The sequence below is a fragment of the Stenella coeruleoalba genome (assembly GCF_951394435.1).
Source record: "Stenella coeruleoalba genome assembly, chromosome: 2".
NCBI lineage: Eukaryota > Metazoa > Chordata > Mammalia > Artiodactyla > Delphinidae > Stenella > Stenella coeruleoalba.
Window position 1 is genome coordinate 23,910,650 of NC_137147.1, and position 24,306 is coordinate 23,934,955.

A 24,306-nucleotide genomic window follows, 5' to 3' on the forward strand; every position below is an offset into this window, starting at 1 on the left:
CCGTGGTTTGCAAAGAGCCATTAAGGTTAGTTACCGCACAAAAAAGGTACCCAATGATTATTTGATAAATGTCTCCATTCAATAAATAATTATTATGCACCTGCTCTATGCCAGGTATAACAGACGCAACTCCTGTCTAGACACAGCTCACAGCCGAGTGGCGTGAGTGAATGCATGTGCGATGCCATCTCATATGTAACTGATGTGCAACAAATTTCAAATAACCATAATGAGAATAAAACATGTGCCCTGAGAGGAGGCTCATAACATGTCACAAGGGATCTTTATCTACAAGAAAGAACACTGTTAGCTTCTCAAGGAATTTCCACAGGGAAATGGTATAGCTATCTTAGGCAATCAAGCTTAGTTTAGATTAAACAAAAAAGTGCAGTGCACTGCTCTGATGACACTGTGTGCTGAAAGAACTCCAGCAAATCAAGTTTGATTTTTTTTGCCTCAACAATTGACCTTAGAGATTGAACTTACACTTGACTGAAGCTCCTTTGCTCTCAGACAGCGGTCTCAACACATTAGCTACAATAGTAATAAATGAGTAATGGTAAAGCACCACTGCTTTCTCACAGCTGCTAGCTCTCAGGGAGGGGAAAAAAAAGGAAAAACGAGTCTTCTGGGCCTTAATGTTATATTCTGAGAACTTTCCTTCATCTCGAATAATGAGACTCTTGGGAACACCAAGCTTAGCAAAGGTAAAATAATACATAAGTTATGTTTCAGACAAGACACACAACCACAAATTGAGCCACTTTTAGCTAAGGCTTCCCTACTTGCCAAGTCAAAAATACAAAATCAAACTTCACACAGGTCTAGTTCCTTGTGATTTCAAAGTCCTTTCGTCTGAGTTATTTCATGTAATTTATAAAGCACAGCTTCCTGTGGGATCAGGTTCCTCATTAGTTAGATGAGGAAACAGAACCACAGGGTACTTAAGTGGCGAACCCAAGGTCCTGCAACCAGCTTAAACTGGGATCAAAACCTAGGGCCTCTACTTTTAAGTCCAGAGTCTTTTCTGCTACAACCTATGGCCTCACAGAATAGATCAGAGGACAGATCCAGTCACTGACCTGAAAATTTCATTTGTTCTTAGACAGTCAGTGCATTAAATGGAATGGGTGAACCTTACCTCTTTAAGGCAGCCCATGAAGTTGTTGCTGACGGGTGAGCCTGGCAAGTCAGCGGTGCTTGGGCTTCCTCCCACATAGAAGAAGTCATCTGAGCCCAGCATGGTGTAGTCCTCTTGAGTGTAGCCAGTCGTGGTAAGGATGCCATCCACAGAGATTGTCACCTGGTGGAGGGACATAGGGACAAAAAAAAAACCCCAACAATGACCTTACAGTCCTATCAAAATCCAGGGGCTTCCCCTACCAGTGGCATCACTTTCATTAAGATTTGGGTGAGGTATTCTCTCTAATTTGGATTGCTTTTTGGTATGCGCAGCCAAGTTCCATTTTCTGGTCTGCCTCCCTGCGGCCCAAGCCTCCAGTGTCTCCCTGCAGACTCCTGGGAGAGTTCTTCCGGAACTGCCAAGCTGAGCAACTCGCTCTACCCATTGCCCTCTTCACTCAGTCAGGCTAGAAAATGGAACTATCCTCAGACGTCTCAGTTCATTGGTAAAATGAGCATTTACTTTTGAAAGATTGTCATTTATAGTGGTCGTGAGAAACAGCAAAGGAGATGTTTGACAATGGGGTTTGTTAGGGGGTTGGCCTTTGGTTGTTGATGTTTTTTTTCTTTTTCTTTTCTTTTTCTTTTTTTATTTGTTTCTTTTTGGGCTCACACCACGCTGACAAACATGCATTCAGGGAGGGAAGGAAAAGGGTCTTGATTTTGATGAGTCACGGGTGATACATGCCACGGACTACCCAGGACACCAACCCCTGTCCTCCCTTGTGTGCCATCACCACCAGCCGGAGAAGAAATGATCCAAACCAAAAAAGGCAACGCTAACAAAAAGAATGATGAGGCATAATAGCCAAAATAATAACAATGCCCACAGGAAATAGATGGCACCCATACACCCAACATCCATGAAAGGAGCAGAGGGCACAGAGAAGAGATGGGGCCTCGAAGCGTGCACACACCGTACACTGACACACCCATGCGAAAACCATCTGGAGCCAAGAGAGAAGGCAGAAGAATAAAGGGAGGGAAGTGGGACAAGGGAGAAGAGCGCTAAAGAAGAGAATCAAAATCCACTTCACACTTACATGCACTAAACCAACGGAAAAACAAGATGCGAGTGAAAAGAAGAACACACACTCAAAACTAAAGGGCAGTCTTTCCCCTGCCTGCCACCCTCCCTTACTAACAAAAAAGAAAAGAAAAAGTCCAAACCCAACCCCAAAATATATGAAGGGTGAGAGGAGCATGAAGAAGCATGGAGACAAAAGAGAGAGAGAGGAGAACGTGGAGTGGGGTTGATGACTGGTAGGTTGTTAGTACTGAGGAGGAAAACAAGGGAACAGATTCTGATGCCCATGGGGAAATTCACGAGACAGGAACATGCCATGCAGAGTTTGTACGGAGAACACAAATTGGCACAGCTCCCTTTGGCCAAGGTGGGAAGTACGGTGAAGGGAGGGAAAGGAAGAATACAGGAAGTCGAGTACTTTCCTCCCCAGATCACCTGTGGCAGCCGTGGCCACACAAAAGGGTAAGAAAAAAGGGATTCGGGAGTGGGGAAGGGGGAAAAGAAAGGAGGACGAGTGAGGGGTAGGAAGACACGGAGAGAAGAAAGTCCTCAATAGAAATCTCTGTTGTCCCTAGTCGATAACTTGGAACTCGCAAAATAAGAAAACAAAACAAAACGAATTTAGCTCAACAAAGAACATTTCTTTAAAAAAACCTTTTTTTTAGGAAAAAAAAATTACAAAGTAGAGAAAAGGAAAACTGTCCCAACCAAACTCATCCAAATATTGTCAGGACAGGTGCATCCCCTTCCATTTTCTTCTTAAAGAAAAAGAAAGGCTCGTATTTAATTCAACAGAAAATTTTAAAAGAAGAAACAACTCTAAAGAGGATAAAAGGGGGGTTTGGGGAGGAAAAGGGGGGCAACACACGGCAAACCCAAAAAAAGAGACAATAAGAATGATATCTACCAGACAATGTAGTTTGTTTACCATAGCGTGTCCGATGCCTGAGTGCTTTGCGGAAAAGGGGGAAGAAAGGAAATTAAAAATTGTGAACAGAACGATTGTTAATTAAAAAAACTAAAAACAAAGATGAGTCGTTAGGGTGTTAGTACATTCGTCGGTTAGTAAAATGACACATTGCATGAATGATCTTGTGTTAGTTTTTCAAAAAAAAGGCACCCGACACAGAAAAAGAGAGTGGGGGAAGACAATGAGACCAAGACTCTATGGAAAACCTGGGGACCTGGGGCACAGCCAGGAAAGGAGCTGCAGTCCACCTTGTCTTTGTAACTCCCCTCTTCTCCCAAATACACTCAGACCAGACCTCACCCCAGTCAGAATTAGCATCATACTTACTTTCCAAGAGCTGTTCTGAAAGAACACCGCCCTGCTCCCTTCCCACCCTCTAGCACAAACACAATCCATCTGTCCTGAAAGAAAAGACCCCCAAGGTTTATCGTTCCACACGTAGATAAATACAGAGAGCTGAAATACCAATACGTTGGGGATTGTTTTTTCACATCTGACTCTGATTACATGCATGGACAATCATGATTTTCTCCTAGGACAAAAAGATCTTAAAACATTTACAGATCACATCTAGCACAGGAAGGCTACATATGTAGTTTACTCTGGGTTTCCATGGGTAATTTAAAGATCCACGACCCCCTTGATTTTGTGGATTTGTGCAGCAGGAGGGCAACTTTCTCCTCTTTCCTGTTCTCTCAGGTTTAAATAACTGTGTCGTTAGAATGCATCAAAAGAGTTGGAGTCTCCTTCACTAGCCAATAACGTTACTTTGTTTACTTTGCCAGAATGTCTCCTGTTAGAATCACTCTCCCCTCATTCCTCTTTAAGAATGCTTTTCAAGCTTTTAAGCAATTTCTTGCTTGGATAGCAGAGAGAACTGGCAGGTTAAACATGATTAGAGAAGCCCTACAATTAGTCTTTTCTTCGCTGTTTTCAAATGTTAAATTGCCAACACACCCTGAGCTGGGAGGCTGGAAGGCTAGAAGATGGTTAACCCCAGTTTTGTGTTTGCGGTTTGACTAAAGTGGCATATAAAAGTAAAGCACTTCCTGTGATGGCCATGACCGTGGACTCAGGTCCTGGTTATAATTTAGAACAGATAATCCACGTTCCCTCCATTAATCAGAACCCCCAATAAAGTACCTGACCTTGGCCTGACTTGGCCCAAAAGCAGAACCGTAGCAGATGACCAAAAAGGAGGAAAGGGGGAAAGTTCTGCTCCATTTGGTAAGGAAACCCCGAGTAAGCGTTCCTCAGATGAATCTTTACCACAGAAGCCATTCAACCTTACCAAAAGAGTAGGCGAGACTGCCACCAGCTTATTGTCAAATATTTATGAAGTGACTTACAGTTTAACTGAAATAGACAGGGGCTTCCCACCCCTTCAAATGTATCCTAGGGAACTCAAAAAGATGTTATAAATGTACTTTTAATGGGAAAAATAATAATCTTAGCTGACTCAGGGTTGAAAGGATTGTACTTGCAAAATCAACTCTGCTTTTCTGAGATTTTTTTCCTCTTTCAATAAATTGCATTTGGATGCAAAATTCAGTGCAGATTCCGATGAGGTCCATTTTTAGGTGCATTTTCTCTAAAAGATTCATACTCCTTCTGCCGAGAAATGCCCCCAACACCCTAGGGCCTCAGTAGCCTTGTCTTGAGAGCTCTACTTAGCTGCATCCATGGGGACAGACAGAGGCAGTCACCTTTGGAAGAATCCTCAGCATGTAAATCACGTGCACGTCCCAGCGAGTCTAGCACCCAGACCATGGATGAGCTCATAATCCTTCTGGAACATAAGGTGCTTTGCACATTTAGCCACCACACGTGGAGGACTGTAATCACCATCTCACAAATGGAAACCGTGGTGTGGAAAGGTTAAATGCTGTGTCCAAGGGCACAGAGAGGAGTCGGGTCTTAGAACTTGGACGAGAAACCCTATAGTGTTGCCTTCCTCTGCTTGTTCAGACTAACTCAGCACAACCAATATTTGAATTACAGTTTGGTTCATCCCCATTTCAGTGTAAAGGACTGAATTAGGGCCCAACTCTATTTTAGAAAAGTGTTTTTAGTGGAAATGAAAGTGAGCCTTTTCCGGCTAATTGGAATCGTTCTAGAACGGCAAAGAAGCATGTGGGGTGGGAGAGAGCGAGCGAGAAACAGACTGGCTGGTGAGAACCACAACCCGATTCCGCTCCCCAGTACGTGAAAATCCCCCCTTAACTGACTAATGGCAGAAGGGTATTACTGTGCAACTGCCAGCCAAAACCGACAGAAGGTCATATTCTCCTTTTTGGTCTAGTCTCTGCTACTCAAACCTTTCAAGCCCTTCTATGTTAGCAAATGAAAATTTGATGTGGGCTCTTTTGGCCGCTGAGGGGGACTCTCCTGTAAGTACAGGTGGGGAATGATGAAAGGAAACATAAGCAACAGGATTCTTTGGCCTTGCAGGAAAAACACAGAACGGTGATTCAAAAATGTTCGACCTGTGTGTATGAAGATGACGGGGGATTCTAACTCTTAGGATTTGGCAACTTCATCACAGATAGAATAGCATCTCCATCCACGGGGCTTCCTTGACATGCTCAAGTGTGGAAGTGGGTATTTCGAATATTGTGTGCCTCCAATGTGGAGGAGCCTTCTCCCTTTACTGAGCATTATTAAGGAGTTACACTTTTATCAAACAGAAAACGTAGGCAAACACCTGTCAGTTCTCATGCTTTCATGTTTACATTAGGAGGCATTAAATCAATCACACTGCAGAAGAAAATTTGATAAGCACCTTCTGGAAATTTACATAATGCTCTGATTTAATAAAGGATGAATGCTGTCCCACTGAGTTTAATGACAAATTCACAAGTAGAAAATCCAAGTGAAAACAGAACCTGGAAAAGGCAGTCTCAGAACAGACCTTGACTTTTACAGGAAGTGTTTGTAATTTTTTCCTGATGTGGGCTGGTGAGGTATTCTTACTGTTGTTATTGTTATCACTATTATTAGTTATGAAATGGAAAACAACTTCACTGGGCTAAGGCTTTCTGAGAGTGTTGTCACCTGACGGAGTTGCCTGCTTAGAATCAGCAAGCGATGGGAGTTCTCAAGCACGTACAGAACCAGGAAAGGCTGCTCCAAAGTTGACTTTTTTATGTGGGTCCTTCCACTTTCCAGGCCTCCTAGTCAACTGAAGAGTGTCAGAGGTAGAGACAGGGGCAATAAAGTACACCACAACACCAAGGAACAGAGAAACAAAGGAATTCAGAAAGATCGCAGCTAATTCACTCCAAGGCTAGAGGTTAACACAACGACCTAACAGAAAGAATAAAAGTGGACAAGGGGTTGGTAAATTAAAAGGAAGAGAAAAAGAAAGACTTCTTCTGGAAGGAATTAAAATTATGGCATCATGGCCATGGCTAACTTAATTAAAAAGAAAAACATATATTCAAAGAATGAGAAAAATCTACCAAGCTGCGGAAACAAAACGCTCTCCCTAATTGATTTAGCAATAGTACAATATTCAAAGGTAATCAAGAAAATGATACAAAGAAAAGCAAAACAAAAGGAAAGTATTTATAACTTTTATCTATACAACTGAATTTTTTTTCTTAAATAACAAGCACAAATGGAAAATTGAAGTAAGAGAAGAAACATATTTTAATAATTATCCTTGTGAAATTGTAAAGGCTGGGAGAAAGTTTGACTTCGACATATCCAAACCCATAGGGTATCTCTACCCCTCTCCATGTAACCTAACCCACCACCTACTTCACAGACTTCCTCCCCAGCCACCTAAGAGGAGCCTCTGGGCACTCTCTCCCCTCAGCCATTACCTGCCGGAGGTTGCGTGTCACTTTGACATCATGCCAGGCGTTGTCATTGAATTTTCCATTCACTGGCTCCACAATGGCCTCAAAGGCCCCAGACCCCAGGTTAATGACCAAGGAGACTGCGCCATCCTTCAGAGCCAGGTTGACATAGTCAGCCGACTTGCCCGTGTGCAGGATGAGCCCATTCCGCTGCCAGGTCTTAAAGGACAGGGTGATTTCATCACTGCTGCTCTGGATTGGGTTCTGAGACAGGTCGTAGCACAGGTACTCTGAGCCTCGGAAAGTGGCCACATTCTCCTCTCGAGCTACAGAGAAAGAAAAGGGGAAAGCAATCAACACTTGACTGGCATGAGCCAGGTCTATGCAAATACCAAACAGAACACACTCACACGCACGCACGCACACACACACACACACACGCACACACGTACATGCACACACACGCACACAGGGCAGTGTCCCTGCCAGAGGCTTGATACCAGCACAACACCCCCTCCAACTATTCCACAAGACTCGTATCTAAGTACTAGGGAAACTAGCAGAGAAGGTAACTGCAGAGAAGTTATATGTCCACACAGGGGTAGAAGACTAACACGGTGGTGCAGGAAAGCTTGCTACCTTTCCTTCAAATTTTCTCAGAGAAAAGCCTAAAGGGAAATTTCATGCAAAATGGTAAAGTGAGGTTTACTTGCTTTTGCATCAATATTGGCTTTTAAATGCTTGTAGAAGAGCTGGTTTAGAATGGATAATTAACTGTTCTGACAAAGGGTTCTTTAGCTCTAGGTACCTTTTATTGAACAATAACTAAAAATCAATTAGCCTGAAAGATTTGGCTCTAATTTCCATCCATTAATAACCCAGCTAACTTTGGTTTCCGTGGTAGAGTCCTGTGCCCAGTGGAACGTGACTGGGTTTTTAAATAGGAGGTTGGACCTGAGGAAATGATTGAGCAGATGAGGAAAAGGGAACAGAATGGAATTTGGTAATATGTTTTGATAAGACAACAATACTTCCCTTAAAGTCAAAGGGACCTCTGCCCTAGAGGTCTCCTGTTTGAGATGGCCTGGTCTGACCACCCTACAGAACATCTCTCTCCATAGGACCAGGGGTCCACAGAGCCAACATGGCATTCCACTGGGACTCATACTCTCTTTCAAGACCATATTTGAGATCCTGGGGTCCTGTAATTCCCTACCCAAAGAGCCCCAAGTCTGTTTCCAGGGGTTGTGCAATCCTCCTTCCTGGATCCATTTTCTGAAGGCAAATCATGCTATCAGTGTTTATACCTCAAGGTCTGAGGGCTAGCCCTGGGGGACTGTTTGCACAGGTTTGGACAGAGCTTTGCCATGTGGGTCGAGGCATCCACGTGCATTTATACCAGACCTCTGTGATACAGGATGGAGCTGAATGTGGGCAGAGGAAGGGGAAAGGCCACAGGCTGAGGACCAGAGGGGCTGGCTCTCCCTGTGTTGGTATTTCCCAATGCACAACTCCTAGGAATCCAAAAACTCTAAGTGAGAACCTGACTTAACCAGGTAGTGTCAAAGATCTATTTTTCAAGGTTAAGAGAAAAGAATGTATTTTATTTAATTATTTGTTGATTTGATTTATAACATAGACACTCAGCATGTACACCTCCATTTGTCCTCTTGTCAGGCAGCCTCATTTAGAGAGTGGCCTACTTCGTATCAGTGTTGGTCAAAAGCACCTCCTCAATGAAAAGAAATAGGCGACAATACAAGTTTAGATATGCAGCTTCCCTTTAAAGAGGGGTGGCAGGGTCTGCAAAGTAAGGTTGAGGGGACTCTATTTTCCCTTCTAGACCTACACTTCCGCCTTAGTCACCAAAGCTTGTCCACATTAATTCATATCCTTATCGACCATCATAGTCCTTGGTAAGTTCCCTAAGTAAAATCAAATAAGCGTTTTCTCATCATGAGGTAAAGGAGTCACTCTTACAACGTGAAGAGGTGACCACCCAACATATACTGTTGAATTCATTGTAGCATCACATCATTAAAACATGAGCCTTAACATCACACTCCAGAGAGTTAGAAGAGATTAAGTGTGTCCCATATCTTCCAGAGGGCCTCAAGGATGTGTGTACACCTACACATTTCTGTTTGCACACACACTGGTATAAGCAAAAGGGACTTGTCCACCTCTAGGGGACCAGTGTTGTTTTACACATATAAGTAGCGAGTACTACTCAGCACATAACCCATGCCAGACACATTTTACCAAAATTAGTTCCCCCAAAATCACAGAGCAGAAATTTGGCACTATCTGTATGTTTGAAACGGGTTCATCCATGCAATCCCCTACTGCCCTATTTTCACGATCTCTCATTTCTAAAGAAATGGTTTTGTTAAAATTCAACTGGACAAGCTCTTGTTCAGTAGACTGGACGTAACCCTGATTTAGAGCAGAAGATAGCAAATCAAATTCAGTTATCACCGCTAAGCTCTTTTCCTAACAAAGCAAATGTACACACAGCCAACTACTACGCCTGTCCTTGGCAACCCGCATGGTGTATTAGTGGGAGTCTTCTATAAACATTTAAGCTATACCCTGTGTGCCCAGTGAACTGAGATAAATGAGCAAGGAAAGGAATGCCTCTAAGAGAAGCCTCAATTAATCACTGAGTACCCTTCAAAGGGGGAACGGCCTGACACAGAACAGCAAGGCACCAGGATATTATTTAAAGTGCTATGTGGTGCTTAATATTTTTTACATAATTAGACTAAGGAGTCTATCAAAATAATAAATTTTAGAGCTATAAAGGATTTTAGAGATTGCCTGATTTAACACCCTTATTTTATTAAGGAAGAAACTGATGACTAGGAATAAGTGAGTTGCCCAAGACCAGACAGTTAGTTCTACTCTGGACTTCTACTGCCTCTGGACTTTTCTCTAAATATCAGTTACCTTTTCTTTTGCCCATCATTCTGGATATAGCACATGCTCCTACTCTGCTTCTCAAAGGGCATGAATGATTCCACTGAACCATGTACTGACTTACAAACCATCACAAACCTTTAATAAACTGAGCCAGAGACCTATTCCTCCTACCCCATGTAAATCACACTTACTCACCAAAAGAAATGTTTCCCTTCCCTGCATCCCCACCCCCCGGAATCAGTGTGTTTAAAACAAAAGAACGTGTTTCATGTGGAAGGCCACAGAAGAAAAATGACATCATTAAGAGAAGAGGCTATCACAGTAAATAAATAACAAATAAAACCAATGTAGGAAAAAAGTTTATGTAAATCACATGTATATTTATGCTAATATCCACGCAAATTAATCAATGAAGATTTTATGTAGCCTTGAGAGTACATTCCTTTGCAAATATCTAATGAAAACCGCTGCAAGAGTTCACAACCTTCCCAATCTCTTCATTCAATGACGAATTTTCCCAGTTTACCCTTTCCCTTTCCCTGGGCTGGAGAAAAACACCAGAGCAGCATCACCCCAGATGCTGGCTGTCTCCTTCACATGTCAACACACAATAGACCACTGAAAGCTACTCTCTGAATCGTGTGCTAGATAAGCAAAATCATATCATTTTTAATTCACAGGATACCTTCCTCCTGATTGTTACAGGAAGGAGAGGCATTGGCAGTGCATGACCCAGTCTTTAAAAGAGCAAATAAGGGGCTTGCAAGAAGAAAGAGAGAGGACCTTGAAGAAATTCTTCCTTTGTATACTCTCACAGCTGACATTTTTCTCCTAAGGTCCCAATCTGTCTTAATTTCCTTCCAGTGGCTAAAGCTCGAGCATTCTCTTGTCACCTTGAAAACCATACCAAGTTGATAGTGAACATAACTAAAAGGTGCAAAACCAAATAGTGACAAACACATTTCTAAGCCCACTCAATTCTCCAAACTCTCCATTAGAAAAATGTAAGACTGCCCCAAATCTGTTTTCTATACTGAATGTTTCCACTGAGAAGGAGGTTGAAGAGACAATTCAGTCACCTTGTATGTATTCAGGCTAAATAGGTAGAGAAAATGCATGCAGGGGATTACGTAACACAGCAACACACAAGAGCTTAGCACAAAGCTACAGCTTGGCAAAAGGGGAGGCACTGACATGGCTGATGGACTGTTTAGATTCACTGAGATTATATCACCCCAAAGTTTACAATCAATTGCATAAGCATTAAAATAAAAATGTTACTCTTACAGCATGAAAAGCAGAGCTCAACCCTCTACGACAACAAACCGTTTACCCATTATTTGTAAGTGTTCGACTGATTAAACACTAGATGCAATCGAGGTAAGTATAACTCAAGGTTTTGAATCAGTGTGTATAAGACATAAAGCACTGATCTTCCAAATGGCTTGTTAATCCAAGTACTGATATGTACGTCGCATTAACAAGCATTTCCTCAGTCCTATTTTCCACTCTCTCCCAAAAAACACCCAACTACTGATTTATGTAATAATTCTATTTCTCTGAGAAATTCCAAAACAGATTAAAATATTCTGTGTCATTTTTTTATTACTACACAACCTAAGAAGTATGAAGAAATGCATAACACTGTTGACTTGGGCCTGTGGTTTCTGATAGCTCGGTGCCTTAGGCTGTGAGATCAAGGAATCTGGACCTTACTCTGAAGGTTCTGAGGAATGACTGCATAATTTTACTGAGAGGATGAAGGGTCAGATTTGTATTTTTAAAATACAAGATTATGCAGCCCAACTTCTGCTGGGTTGAGAGTGAACTGGAAAGAAATGAGAGCTGAAGGCAGAGAGCCCAGTTAAAAGAAGAGAACGCATATGAACCACTTTTCCAGGGGGTGCCTGAAACTGGCTCAACCTGAATGTTGATATAACCCAGTGAGATTTGCATTTCATTGGGCAAGAATGGAAGCAAAAGTTCCTAGAAGAGACAACCTAAGGAACTGAGAGGCAGACATTCTGGAAAACCAGAGACCATAGGATACTTAAGATCCAAATGCAACCAAGGAAAACCAAGGGCCAGAGGTAAAAACTGAGGACAAGGACACAGCACTAGGCATGAAAGGGCTCAGGTGAGAACAGGTCAGGAATGGGTAAAGGATTCTATTCACAGTTTTTAAAATATATATTTCCAAATGCTCAAATGCTTTCTTAATTGTTGTTTGTATTCCCTCAACACTCTGTGAGGTCACTTTGCTATGATTATATTAATGTAAGGAAGAGGGGGCACACAGTTTACATAGGGCATCCAAGGAGCTTGGAAGCATTTAGGCCAGTTCCAAACCCTTAGCCCACTGATTCTCAGTCCATTGCTTTTGCCACCACATCACACCACCTCGCCAGGAGCTCAAATTCTCAGGGAATAGGTACCTAGGACCCTGTATCTGACATCCTGTGACTGCATGAAGTTCCATGTGTCAAAAGGAGAAAACACTGACAATGACAGGTAAGAGCCCACTCAGGCAACAGGAGCCCACGCAGGGGCATCAGGGAGTGGGGCTGGCTCTATTCCAAAATTCCCTAGTAGCAGGTTGGAAAAAGTCAAACTGAGATCACACTCCTCACCGTCATCAGACAGAGAGCCCAAGAAATGGAATTTTTAGGTACCCCTTAGCAGAGCCTATGAAAATGCCAACCCCTCTGGAGTGGCTGCAGGCACTGGTCCTGAGCAGAACACCTGCTGTTCTCTAGAAAGGGAGGGGGAGCCAGCTTCTGAGGACGCGCCCCAGAGACAGAGGCAAAACTGTTCTCATCTCTGAATCATTTGTCCTTCAACTGGCCTCCGCAGCAGCACGGTACTTTAGTCTGTACCAATGCAAAGATAACCCTGGCTGGCCATCCTGGCCGGCCCACCCTGGAGCTAATGAGGCACAAAAACACGAGCTACTGCTGCCCTCCCTGCCAGACAAAGGGATGTCCTACGGTCCTGGGGCTGGCCCGCTGACTCCCTTCCTCTGACCCACAAATTCAGGAGGGACAGCACTGTCCCTCCTCTGTTGGTGCAGCCGCAATGTGAGGTTTCAGGTTCTTAAGTTGTAAACTAACATATCACCCAATTCTACGCAGGCAAAGAAGCCATGATGATGATGGGAGAAGCACAAGCCCAGGGCAAGGGGTACACAAAGCAGAAATAAACTTTTTGAGATGGCCACAGTTCCACAGTTGTTCTACTCATTCCCACAGGGACCACATATCCACTCAATTCTGAAAGTCGCCTTGAGCTACAACACCAGTTTGGGTTGTTTGCTGGCAAAGGAACAAGTTAAGGCAAATGTGAGTTTGTTCTTGCACAATTCTGTTTTCTTTCCATGCAACCTGCTAAGAATGCAACATCCAGAACAATTTCCACCTCTGAAGTCTTCTTACAAGCTCTGCGTAGACAAGACACCCAAGTTAGCTGTTGGGCTGTGAGATTATTGTATTTGCAAAAATGAGGGAAAAACAGAAATCTTTTTACTACATGGAATTCTATTATACATCATCTAAGGACATTTCCTGCCAGAATTAGGGAAGGAACACACTGAGTAAAAAAGGAAAAAGACTGCACAAGTGACTACACTCTTGCTTCTTCCTGTCCCATTTCCCTTACAATGTATTTTAGGGCCAAAGAAAGCATTTGAATAGATCAAACTGCAGAGTCATCCCCCAGGGAGAAACAGTGAACCTTTACATGCCACATCCCATCATACAGGTATTTTAAAAGCAGAGTGTACCAGCAGACAGCAAATTGTGTCGTTATGAGTGATCCTGCACTACAAAAGAAAACACACAGGAAATCTGACCTCCTAAGGCCATTTCCAACCCTTATCCTCAGACTCTGTAGGAAAGATGCAGCAGAGAAATAAGTGGACTTTTCCACGCTGCCCTGGTCACTCACTAGCCGGCAGATGCTTCTTGAGAGTGATGAGAAAGAAAATAGTAAATCAAGTTGTCACTTGGGAAAAAAAACAGCCAGCACCCTGGCCAGGGAAGCTGCCTCGAGTCCACAAAAGAATGGCCTGGAAAATCATGCTTCACTGAAATCATTAGAAAGCTAATGGTATCCTAAAGACTGCATTGCTCTCAATTGTATTACAATAAAAGTTAAAATTTCTGTTCATTCATTTAAGGAATAAGTATTTCCAGGCGCCTACTATGCACCAGGTGATGTGTCCAGTGTTGAATGCACTTGAACCACCCAGGAACATGGTGAGTAGGAATAATTAGCTGACATTTTACTGAAGAAGAGAAATTATAAATCTAAAAAAAACTCAAATGCTTACTAAGCACCAAATCCTGACATGGACTCACATTAAACAGGGCATCCTCCTGTAGCTCAGAGTGTAGTGGAAATGTGGACTTGATTACATGGAATTTAATAATAAGGCTTTGAACTGGACAGACCTAGGTTTGATATCCGGCTCTGGAACTTACCTAACTCTATGGAACCTTGGCTTATTACTTAACTTCTCTAATAGCTAGTTTCCTAATCTATAGAATGAGCATAAGCATAGTATATATTTCATAGAGTTACTGTCAGACATGAATCAGATAAAGTTCCTGGCCCAGTTCCCAGCCACAGACGTGTTAGCTGTTGCTGTTGTTGTTGAGAATGCACATATAAACAAGCGATTACAAGTGCAGTAAATGTTTCATAGGTGATACGGGCACACAGAAGAAGGAATAACTGACCCTGGGTGTTAGGGAAGGCTCCATACAGGAGGTCAAACTTAATCTGGGTCTTGAAGTATGAGTAAGAGTTCACCATACAAAAGGAGGGATGAAGTTCTAGTTAAAATAAACAATGTATTCACTGGTGTGATCATTAGAAAAGCACGGGGTGTCCAGGGGATGGTAAGCAGTTCAATGTGGCTAAAGTAGCAGGCATGCGAGACTCAAGGTGCAGGTTGGGGTCTTATGTGTCATGTTCTTGGGGCTCTGGGGATGGAGGACCAGCATAGGAGAACTTCGGCTTGTGAGTGGCACAATTATACTTGTATTGTATCAGGGGTCCAGTGGGTGGACGGACTAAAGGCTAGAGAGGTAAAGAGGAATCCAGGAGACATCTCCAAGGTGGAATGGAGATTGCTAAGAAACCCTGGCCTGAGGCAACTGGGCTACATCTGCCTGCCCATTTATAATAATTTATGCAATATGTTGTACATTTTGTTTCCCATAACCACCAAATCTATATGAGTCAAACTGTAATTATGCTTCTTTTACTATCGGCTTCTCATTTTAATTGTGGGTCAGTCAATCAGACAATCGTTAAACACAAATGCTGCAGTCTTATCCTGTAGAGGGAATTCCATTTCCCTGCATCCACGACTTCAGGAAAGCATTTCTTCCCCACCCTCCAGAAGGGGGTCATTTGGAGTAACACTTTGACCTTCTCTCACTTACTCATTCACCTGCTCCAATGAAAGAAGTAATTCACCTCCTTGGTGATATAATAAGGGTCTGACACGCAGAGGTCCACATTTCTTATTTAGGTAATCACTGTTTCCATATGACTTGCCTTTCTCTTCCCTTCAGCTCTGCCCTTCCTACAAGGATTGTGAGTTCTCCTATAGGCTGCCCCATGCAGTGAAACCTATCAGCGTAGACTCTGCCCCTAGTAAGAAGGCCTTTGGTTTTCTAGCTCTTCTGCCTATGGCTGTGTGGCTGAGTTTAATTCAGGGGGAAAATTACTAGGAAGCCCAGTAGGACTGCAGATCAAAGCCACATTCTCTAACGCAGCTCTACCAGCAACAGAACTGATATCTGGATCCTTAATCTGACTGTCAATTTGAGTCTTGTGTCTGTTCCTCAATTAATTCAGAACATATGGTTGTCACTTGTCACCTCAGACAACCAGTCCTTGGACTGCTTTCACTCTGACTGGGAAGATAACAGACGTATCTGAAACTACATGAGGTCAATTATAAGTAAATATATCAATTATATCAATAATTTTAAAGCCAGCTTTGTGCCACAGTGTTACTAAAACACATTTCTTAAAGTTACACCAAGGATATGGATGACTAGAATGGTGAAAATTTAACCAGGGTCGCCTTCCTGAAGATAAGTTTTAGATTGAGTTTTGATGTTTTTGAATAAAAAATTATAGAAAATACACACATCTGCAAACTTATATAACCTTTCACCTGTGGTCCAGTCCAAAAAGAATAATCTGCATGTTTATTTTTCTTCAACCAGCATCTTTTATCAAAGTTACAAAACAACTAAGGCAATTGTACTGGAGTACCTAATGGCTCATTGTGAGACTATATTCTACAGAGTTGATGAGGACAAAAACATTCACTAGAAACACACAGCAGGAGAGGAGAGGAGAAGACTGCGATTTTGATAAAAACCAAATTAATAATAATGAAATATATCTACAGTGATCCTGCAGCAGGAAGCAGATCATCTGAAATGATTTTTTTTTTTTACAGTGGCACATACACTGACCCTAACTGAATACTCACTGTATTCACACATACTGCTCAGAAAGGAATATAAATGTCATAAAAGGTTCACAGAATCTGGTAAAACTCGAACAGATATTAAGATATTTAGAAGCAATACACAGATTTTTAAACCCATATGGACTTTTAAAATATTTATTTCTGTAAAATTTCTCTTTTCATCTGAGATGAAAACAAGTAAAAACTCCTTCGTAACTAATCATCACTGTAGCATCAGAAGAGACCTTGGAAGATGACCTAATATACCTCTTACCTCAATAAATCTACATCTAAATCATCTTGCTGGTGAAACTCTCCACCTTTAAGTATCCAAAGAAAACAAGATAATTTGGTGTTATGTGAAACTTCCTACAGACATTTCTGGAGCTCAAATGGTTCCTGGTCCAAAAAGAGGAAAGCATATTGAGAGACTGCCAGGCTTCATTTGGGTGATCAACAGGGACGTAAATATTTCCTTCATTCAGCCCAGGATATACAGAGAATAATGAGTAAAAACTGTGGATAGCTAATAAACTTTACCTCCACTAATTTAAACACACACACACACACATAATGATCACTAACCATTATATATTACAGTGCTATTCGTATGTAACAAGAATGGAAAAAAAATCTACCCATCAACTTCAGGTAGTGTTTACTTCTGGGGAAGGAGAGAAGAAATGGAACCAGGGAGATATTCAAACAAGACTAAGTCTTTATAAAAGGATATAAGGCAAAAATGGCAAACCATTGAGATTTGTTCAATATGGGCAATAACTAAGCCAATGTTTACAATATCCTCTACTACAGGTTTATGCTCTTTTATGTTTGAAATTTAGCATTCATTTTTAAAAAGTTAAATCCCTGCAGATGATTCTGATAAAATACCTAATCAGCAAATAAATCTTAAACAATTCTCTTGTTATTTTACATGTAGATGTCAACTCCTTGACCATATCTTGTGAGCAGTAATTTTTCATACCTTTTCAAAATCTCCCACGTACCCCAAAATGTGTTAAATAAAGACCAAATTGAATTGAAATGAAGTTGAATTGATCGCAGTGACGCTAAAGTTACCAGTTCTCCTCCTGCCTTCCCCACTCCTTCTGGAGACCCACTGCTCAGTACCTCAGCATCCCAGAGTTCAGCCTGGCTTCACGGGGGGAAAGAGGAGAAATGCTGATGGAAGTGAGGGAAGAGAAGACACCTGTGTTTGCTGCCGTGTGAAAGCTCCACAGCAAATGCTGAGAGCGGGAGAAGGCTGGCTGAGGTCTAGGGGGTGTGACAAGCTTCTGCACAAGCCTCCCAATAGCAGAATAATATCATCCCAGTTCTTTAAGAAAATCCCCACTGGGAAACCTGAATCTGTGCCCATCCCTCTGGCCTTCCCTGGCAGCAGGCAGCCCAGCCCTCCTTTGTTAGCACTGAGGGCTCTAGCCTGCAAGTCTAGACAGAGTGGCTGGTTAAAAGGCCCTGGAGTCAATGCCTGGACAAGATCAATAAGGCTTTTTATGACACAATGAAAACTTTCTATTTTGTTAAATGCAGCTAAGCTACCATTTCTGCAGTACCCTTAAAGCTTTCAGTGCTGAGCACTCAAGCCATGGTGATTAAAACCCTGTTTAGAGACACAACTGGGGAACTTGGCCAATGCAGAGGTACAAATCCTAGAGACGTGGGCTGCGTCTTTTTTTATGGCGAGGTATGCATTTCCTTTACCTCCCACAGAAATAAGCGTGCCAGTGAGATGGGGCTGATTCTGCCCAAAATTAAAACCGCCCCATTCCAGGGCTCTCAAGAAGGGACCGATGATGCCCACAGTCCTACGTAATTAAACAAAGGGGTCTGAATCTGGGGGTGGATGAGGATGGGGTATGCTAAAAGGGGTAGAGAGGGAAAGTTCTCTAAAATGGAGGCAGACTTACAAATCAGTGACTTAATTTAAGAAGCCTGAAATAAAGGAGAAAATCTTCAGTGATTGCAAATTCAATTATAGAACTAAATAGAACTAGAATAAAGAATAGAATAAAGTGTTTATTTCATTTTCATCATTTCTTCACCTCAGACTATTAGCAGAGTTTTTTAACAGAAGATTTTTTGTGCCATAGTATAAAAAGGACAGGAAATTAACATTTATTGAACGTGTATTATGCTCTGGGCTTTAATCTAGAGAGGGTCTGAATACACAAACACTAGACACGTAGTATTTGACAAGATTAACCAAGACCTGTCTTGGTGATTTGAGCTACAAGAATTCAAAATACTAACCACCAGAACCAATGTATTATTAATAGAAATAACATATATGTGTTCATATGTTATCTGAAAGGTGAGCTTTTTTATTAGGATACTTGGTATGTGTCTTATTTAACTCTCACAAAAGCCCTGTGAAATAAAGTTTTACTAGACCCATTTCACAGATGATAAAACTGACATTCACAAGGGGTGAAATACATGTACAACACCATGGCTAGTAAGACGCAGATTCAAAATACACAGCAAGGTCAACCTCTAAACACTGTATGCTTTCCATTAGAACATGCTGCCTCCTACTAAGGGTTGGGTATCTTTTCCAAAGACCTCTGTCAACAGTATTCCTGTGGGAGAGGAACCATTAATTTAAACACGCACATGCACATGCACGCGTGCGTGCGTGCACACACATACACTTGCATAGCATGTCATATTTTCCAAACTGCTTTCACATACATTATCTAATTTTGTAAAGCATCCTTCTGCAGCTTTTATAGGAACCTCTATCTGCTCAACAAGGGTAGATTTTCAGCAAACATTTAGATATATTAACCACATACACTGGATGTGAATATAGACCATTAGAACGATGGAGAAAATTGTAAGAATTCTCTACATTTGCAACACTGCAAATATATAACTGCTTTAAAAAATCCTTAATTATGAGAGCATAAAAAGGAAATCCCCTTCTGATGCACTGCATCTAAAATGGCAACCCACCTTCTAAGTCAGATGATTCACAAACCATCACCCCAGCAAGCTCACTGAAGCTCCAGGGCCATACAGCTGGACCCTGAGTTATAACACCAATGGGTACAGTCAGAAGTATGCTCAAGGCTTGCAGAGGGGGAAAAATTATTTGACTTGTTATTAGAAAGAGCACACAAAACTGAGATTATAAGACTCTCTGAAATAGTTATTCGAATTGGTTTAGCTTTCTTGGGTAGCCATTTACGATGAATGTTTATAGTTCCTATGATGTCGATAAAACTAACATCCTAACCCTCTCCAGAAATTAGGTAGCAGGTAAGATTTCTCAATGATATTTTTATCCATGGGTTAAGATAAAATAAGGAGTGATTTGGATATCCAGCTATGATATGAGGATGTTGCATAGGCGATCCCAGACTTAGAGAGGTTATGATATTTGTACATTATCACCAGGTGGTCAAGGTTTCTGACCACACTTCGTAGGTGAATGAATCAGAACAAAGAAAAGCATGGAGACTTAGAACATACAAAAACACCATCCAAGACTTAAGAAAATAAGCAGAACCGCTGGCTCATTCCTGCCAGCTATGGTGGCATCCCCAAACAGATATCAGCAAAGATGCATCTGGATACGGTGGCAGCTGAAGTCTGAGAGGAAGTTGACTGAATCTCACTGTCTGATTTAAAGGCCCAGAAATGTGGTTTTATCTCTCTCCAGGAGTGCCTATAATGAGAGACTGACTACACCAACTAAAATCAACATGTGACTGAGGTAGACAGCAGAATGTCATTATCATGATTTACAATGAAAAATTACCATCAAAAAATCCTATAGTCCACAGATTTGGAATTAACCATTGGTTCCCAAACAATGGTCTCAGTTAAAGTTTTTACCAATCCATAGTACAATCAGGAAGATAAGAACAATGCTGTACATTCTTTAATAAAAGCTAAACGTATGCAATATTCACTCATGCAACACATATCTGGGTAGGACCTACTCTATACAACACCGTGGTAGGCACTGGGAAGATAGCACTTTCATTCTATTCCTTTCTCATCTTGGAATTTCCTCTTTTATAAAGTAATGATGATGACAGATGAAATCTGGTAATGTCATCAGTTGGCAAAATAAATAGTCAATCCTATTTTGCTCCTTCCCTTTTCTGTAAAAATGTTACTTGTCAGAAAAATTCAAAAGTTTGAAGAACCACTGAACCAGAGAATGTTTTCTAGGTGTGCTGTCAGTCAGATGTTGACCAAAATGCGGCATTCTCCTGAAAAGGGGTTTACCAGGTGTTTCAGATAGGGTATCCAACCATCCCAGTTTGCCTGAGACTGAAAGAGTCCCAGGACATGGGACTTACAGTACTAAAAGGGAAACAATCCCTGGGAAACCAGGATGGTTGTTAACTCTACATGGGTCACATGTCCGGAAGTAAAAAAATTAAGCAGATCAAATAAAAACTCTCAATCGCCTAGAATTCAAGGAAAAAAAGAGGCTTGAATTAGTTGGATGCTTTTGTTAGTGACAAATGCCTAGCCATTTCCAACTTGGCATTCCGGTTTTTGAAGAACAAATGATCACATTAACACTACAAGTAATGTATTCATTGCTGTGGTATATTATATTCTAGAACTTTAAACTAAAGTCATCCTAAGAATAACCTGGATTTCCTTTGAGGATTCAAAACGTTCTTTGCGATTTCATGGACCTCAGAGCCATCTAACTCCTCATTGATTACCATTGTACATCACCACAAATAAACAGCTTTAACCTCCTACTGTTTGAACTAGGGATCATTAGTGTCTTCTGTATTAGAACTAATAAGGTTGTATGGAATGATTTATGCAAACAGTAGCATTCCCTTGGCGACACTAGGATAATTTCAGGAACAGGCAGAACTTTACATAAGCTTCAGAATCCCAGCCTCTGGTGCCCTCGGGTTTGCCCGAGTGCTGTGCATTCTTCCTTCCCCTCCCGGCTACCCCACTACCCACACCTCAACCAGCAAAGACCAGTCACCTTCTGGGGCCTCTGGAACACCCCTCAATGACACTGGGCCACTTCACAAAAGAGCAATAGTGCCCCACTGCCCTCAAATGAAATAGAAAAGTAAGAAGACATCATCAAAGAAAGGAGAAGGAAAGAAGCCAGTACTTACTGTTCCTCTACTATGTGCCTAGCACAGTGAGAGTCACTTTGCAAATATTGTTTTTTCAATCCTATGATGACCTTAGAAGAGTAGGCGTTATCACTGTTTTACATACCAGAAAATGTCCACAGTCCCTGAGATGCAGGTGACAGTGATGATGCCAACTACCATATTTGAAGCTTACTGTGTGTCAGGGGCTTTAGCTCTGGCTTACTGTTATGCAGATGACATTTAATATAATCTTCACCATAATCTATTCAGGTATTATTATCTGCAGTTTTCAAAGGGGGGAGTTGAGATTCATAGGCTCAAGGCTATCCAATTAGAATAACAATAATTGTCAAGGAAGGAATTTAGAATGAGGCTAGACTTGGGTCTAACTTCAATCTCATTGTTCTCTCTATTGCAACAAGAGTTACGTTTTGTACAGTATGGAGGTTTCTCAAAAAACTAAAAATTGGACTACCATATGACCCAGCAATTCTACTCCTGGGTACATATCCAAAAAAACCAAAAACACTAATTCAAAAAGCTACATGCAGCATTCAAAGCAGCATTATTTACAGTTGCCAAGATATGGAAGCAACTTAAGTGTCCATCAACAGATGAATGGATAAAGATGCTATATATACATATATATAGCTATATATACATATATACATAATATATATGCTATAGATACATATAAGAACTGCTCAGCCATAAAAAAAGAATGAAATTTTGCCACCTGCAACAACATGGATGGACTTGGAGGGCATTATGCTAAGTAAAATAAGTCAAACAGAGAAAGACAAATACTGTATTGACATCACTTATATGTAGAATCTAAAAAATACAACAAACTAGTGAACACAGCAAAAAAGAAACAGACTCACAGATATAGAGAACAAACCAGTGGTTACCAGTGGGGAGAGGGAACTGGAGAGGGGCAATATAATGGTAGGGGACTAAGAGGTACAAACTACTATATATAAAATAAGCTACAAGGATAGGGACCTCCCTGGTGGTCCAGTGGTAAAGAATCCACCTTACAATATAGGGTATGCGGGTTCAATCCCTGGTCAGGGAACTAAGATCCCACATGCCGTGGGGCAACTAAGCCCGCGCGCCACAACTACTGAGCTCACGTGCCTCAATGAGAGAGCCCATGTGCTTTGAAGTCTGCACGCCACAACTAGAGAAGAGAAAACTCCGCACATCACAACTAGAGAGAAGCCCACGCACCGCAAAGAAAGATCCCACATGCCTCAACAAAGATCCCGCATGCCACAACTAAGACCCAACGCAGCCAAAAATAAAATAAATAAATAAAATAAGCTACAAGGATATATTGTACAGCACAGGGAAATAGTCAATATTTTATAATAACTATAAATGGAGTATAACCTTTAAAAATTGTGAATCACTATATTGTACACCCATAACGTACGTAATATTATACATCGACTATACTTCAATTAAAAATAGAGTCAGGCTTTGTATAAAAGCCACTCTCCTGAGATCAGGAGTGAAGCGACCCACTGTGTGATCTTTAGTGTCTCTGTGGTTGCCAGTCTGGACAGTGACCCTCTTTGATGACTCTCTCAAGCTGGCTATGCTCTAATCATTTTCCTTTTGGTTTCTATAGCAAGACAGCAGATCTACCAGTATAACCTGATTATATACCCTTCATGTCCGGCATTATCTACCCAAACCCCTCACTGTATCCAATCATTACTGAGAGTCAAATAACAGAGTTGACTGACTATGTGTTACCTGACGCCTTTAAGTCACCCACTCACTTGATCATTGAATCACCCATTTGGATACCACATTTTGAGAGCACTAGTAATGTGGTAGGTTGAGAGCGAAAACAGAAGAGTCCTTTCAAATTTTAGCATGTCACATTTCTAGGGTAGACTAAGTTAGAGAGTATCCTTAAAGCAGGTCATTCTGAAGTGCGAACAGGCTTTGAAAACACACATAGAATTATGCAACCTGATGGTATTATTATTCATATAATTTATTCCCTTTTTTCCCCATTCCAGAAGATGTCCACCATTTCTTTAAATGCTCTGTAGTATTACACCATGAATTTCCTGACGAACAGGCTACACAGGCTAACCCTGACTTTGGGTTAACCTCAAGGCACTGAGGGAAAAAGGAATTAACTGGTTTTCACATCCATGTCTGAGGAAGGTATTATGCTTCTCACTTCTTCTTGGCAGGTAGAATTGGTAAGGTGAAATCTAGCCATTAGCGATGGAAGGTACTTTGAAATCACGTTTTTCTACTTCTTTTTACAAGCCTAGCACAATTCAGTGTTTGTCCAAAAGAATTATCAGTAGAGGCAAGACCAAAACCCAGGCTTTCTGATTTTTATATAAGTGAGTTAGTTGCGAAATAACTATGGGGTGGACACATGAACCCGATAACAGAAGGGACAACCCTAGAAGTTTGACTTCCAGGATGCTGGATGCCTAATTCTCACTTGAGTCCTTTCTCCAAGGCCTCCTGCATGTGTGTCTCATCCAGATGCACATTTACATCAATGTCCCAGAGTCACAAGGGCTGGCACTGGGCAATGCCTATCCCTGGAGAAGGGCTCTGGGTAAGAAGCCAGTCCCTCCATGTGGGTTACCTCTTCTACTCTCTGAGCTTCCTTTTCTCTTCCCCCTGCAGCAGTGGAGACTCTAGGACTTCAGGGAGGGAATGCTGCTTAATGACTCCAATGCAATCTCCTGAAAGCCTTATCAACGGTGTACAGCCCCTCTTCTGACAGCTGACCTTTCCCCTCGTTCTCAGGT

At 41.6% G+C, this 24,306-nt stretch overlaps 1 protein-coding gene across 1 annotated transcript in view; it reads right to left on the reverse strand.

Annotated features, from left to right (window-relative positions):
• The window catches only part of LOC307182405 (neurexin-3-beta), a 1,521,800-nt gene that overhangs the window by 1,208,272 nt on the left and 289,222 nt on the right, over positions 1 to 24,306 (reverse strand). The window contains exons 2-3 of the mRNA XM_079913629.1: positions 7,007 to 7,308; positions 1,142 to 1,303 (exon numbers count right to left, since the gene is read on the reverse strand). Of these exons, the coding sequence (XP_079769755.1) occupies positions 1,142 to 1,303; positions 7,007 to 7,308 (464 nt within the window). The remainder of the gene's footprint in view (positions 1 to 1,141; positions 1,304 to 7,006; positions 7,309 to 24,306) is intronic.